The sequence below is a fragment of the Rhinopithecus bieti genome, unplaced genomic scaffold (genome assembly GCF_001698545.2).
Source record: "Rhinopithecus bieti isolate Rb0 unplaced genomic scaffold, ASM169854v2 scaffold_50119, whole genome shotgun sequence".
Taxonomy (NCBI): Eukaryota; Metazoa; Chordata; class Mammalia; order Primates; family Cercopithecidae; genus Rhinopithecus; species Rhinopithecus bieti.
In genome coordinates, this window is record NW_016895107.1 from 1 (window position 1) to 1,493 (window position 1,493).

General features: G+C 60.1%; 1 protein-coding gene across 1 annotated transcript; it reads left to right on the forward strand.

Annotated features, from left to right (window-relative positions):
- Window positions 1-293: 293 nt before the first annotated feature.
- LOC108525973 (adenylosuccinate synthetase isozyme 1-like) lies at window positions 294-1,003 on the forward strand (the record flags this gene model as incomplete). Its single annotated transcript, XM_017866711.1, has 3 exons — window positions 294-401; window positions 530-611; window positions 807-1,003. Coding segments are annotated over 3 exons (387 nt in total), but the record flags the coding sequence as incomplete, so codon positions are not given.
- Window positions 1,004-1,493: the final 490 nt, after the last annotated feature.

The window sequence follows — 1,493 nt, forward strand, 5'->3', positions numbered from 1 at the left end:
GACAAGCCCACACACCCACGCAAATGCACAAAAGTACACACAGCCACACCTACATACACTCACACACGTGCACACACTCCGTGTGCACACATCCACACACAGGCACACACCATACCAGTACATACATCCATGCGAGTGCGTACACCCACACATGCACACACTCACAGCTCAGCCAGACACAGGCGGCAATGGTGAGCACTGCAGTCATGAGCCGGCGGGGTCATGGCCTCAAGGGGATGCCTGAGCTCCTTGGGGCTCCTGGGTTCTCATGGGCACCCCTCCTCATCTTTCAGTATAGGCACCACCAAGAAGGGAATCGGACCCACCTACTCCTCCAAAGCTGCCCGGACGGGCCTCCGCATCTGTGACCTCCTGTCAGATTTCGATGAGTTTTCCTCCAGGTACCTGAGCCATCTGCAGTCCTGGGAGAGGATGGGGAGAGGTTGCCGGAAGGGACTGTGGCTAGTGGGGAGGGCCCTGAGGACCCACGTGGACCGTGATGGGGTGACAATGACTGTCCCTTGTGCAGATTCAAGAACCTGGCCCACCAGCACCAGTCGATGTTCCCCACCCTGGAAATAGACATTGAAGGCCAACTCAAAAGGCTCAAGGTGAAGCCGGGGCCGCAGTGTGGGGCTGCGAAGTGCCCCTCCAGGGAGGCTGGCTGTCCTGCCGGGTGCTCGTTGAACACCCTTCGGTCACACCCGTTCTTAGGCATTGTTATGGGCTGGCCAACCTTCCTGGGGACGCAGGACTCCTCTGCCCCAGGTCACAGGCTCACTCTGCTGCTTGGTCCTTCCTTGCAGGGCTTTGCTGAGCGGATCAGACCCATGGTCCGAGATGGCGTTTACTTTATGTATGAGGCCCTCCACGGCCCCTCCAAGAAGATCCTGGTGGAGGGTGCCAACGCCGCCCTCCTCGACATTGACTTCGGTATGTCCGGGAAGATGTGCGTGCCAGCGACCTTTCGTGCCTGCCAGGGAAGACCCAGCTGCGGAGAGCTGTGGGAACAGATGGGGAGGGAGGGGCAGACCCGCTTTCCAAGGCCACAGTGCCATCCATGCCCATGGAAATGATCCTCGTGTCCTTAGTATTCCTATTGTCAGCAAGGGAGGGGAGAGGAGAAAGTGCTGGGCTAGAGATGAGAGAACAGGGTGACAAGGTGACACGGTCAGGGGTGGGGCCAGGGAGCCTGGCAAGGTGGGTCAGAGTCAGCCCTTCCGACGGTCTGTACAGCCATATCCTGTCCTCAGCCCCACGGGCGCACCAGCTTACCCTCACCCCAAGGCGGCCTGGCCACCTCAGGCCATGCTGTGGGCAACTTCCTCCCTCCCCTCACCCCAGACTCTTATGTGAGCCACACAGCCCAGCACACAGCACCCATTCGGCCACTCCCCAGGACAGGCCAGGCTGGCGACCCCATGGAGGGGACCCCCCCATGGTTTGAACTGCCCGCTGCCCTTTACTGAGAAGGCCTCTTGGGCTGGTGGAGT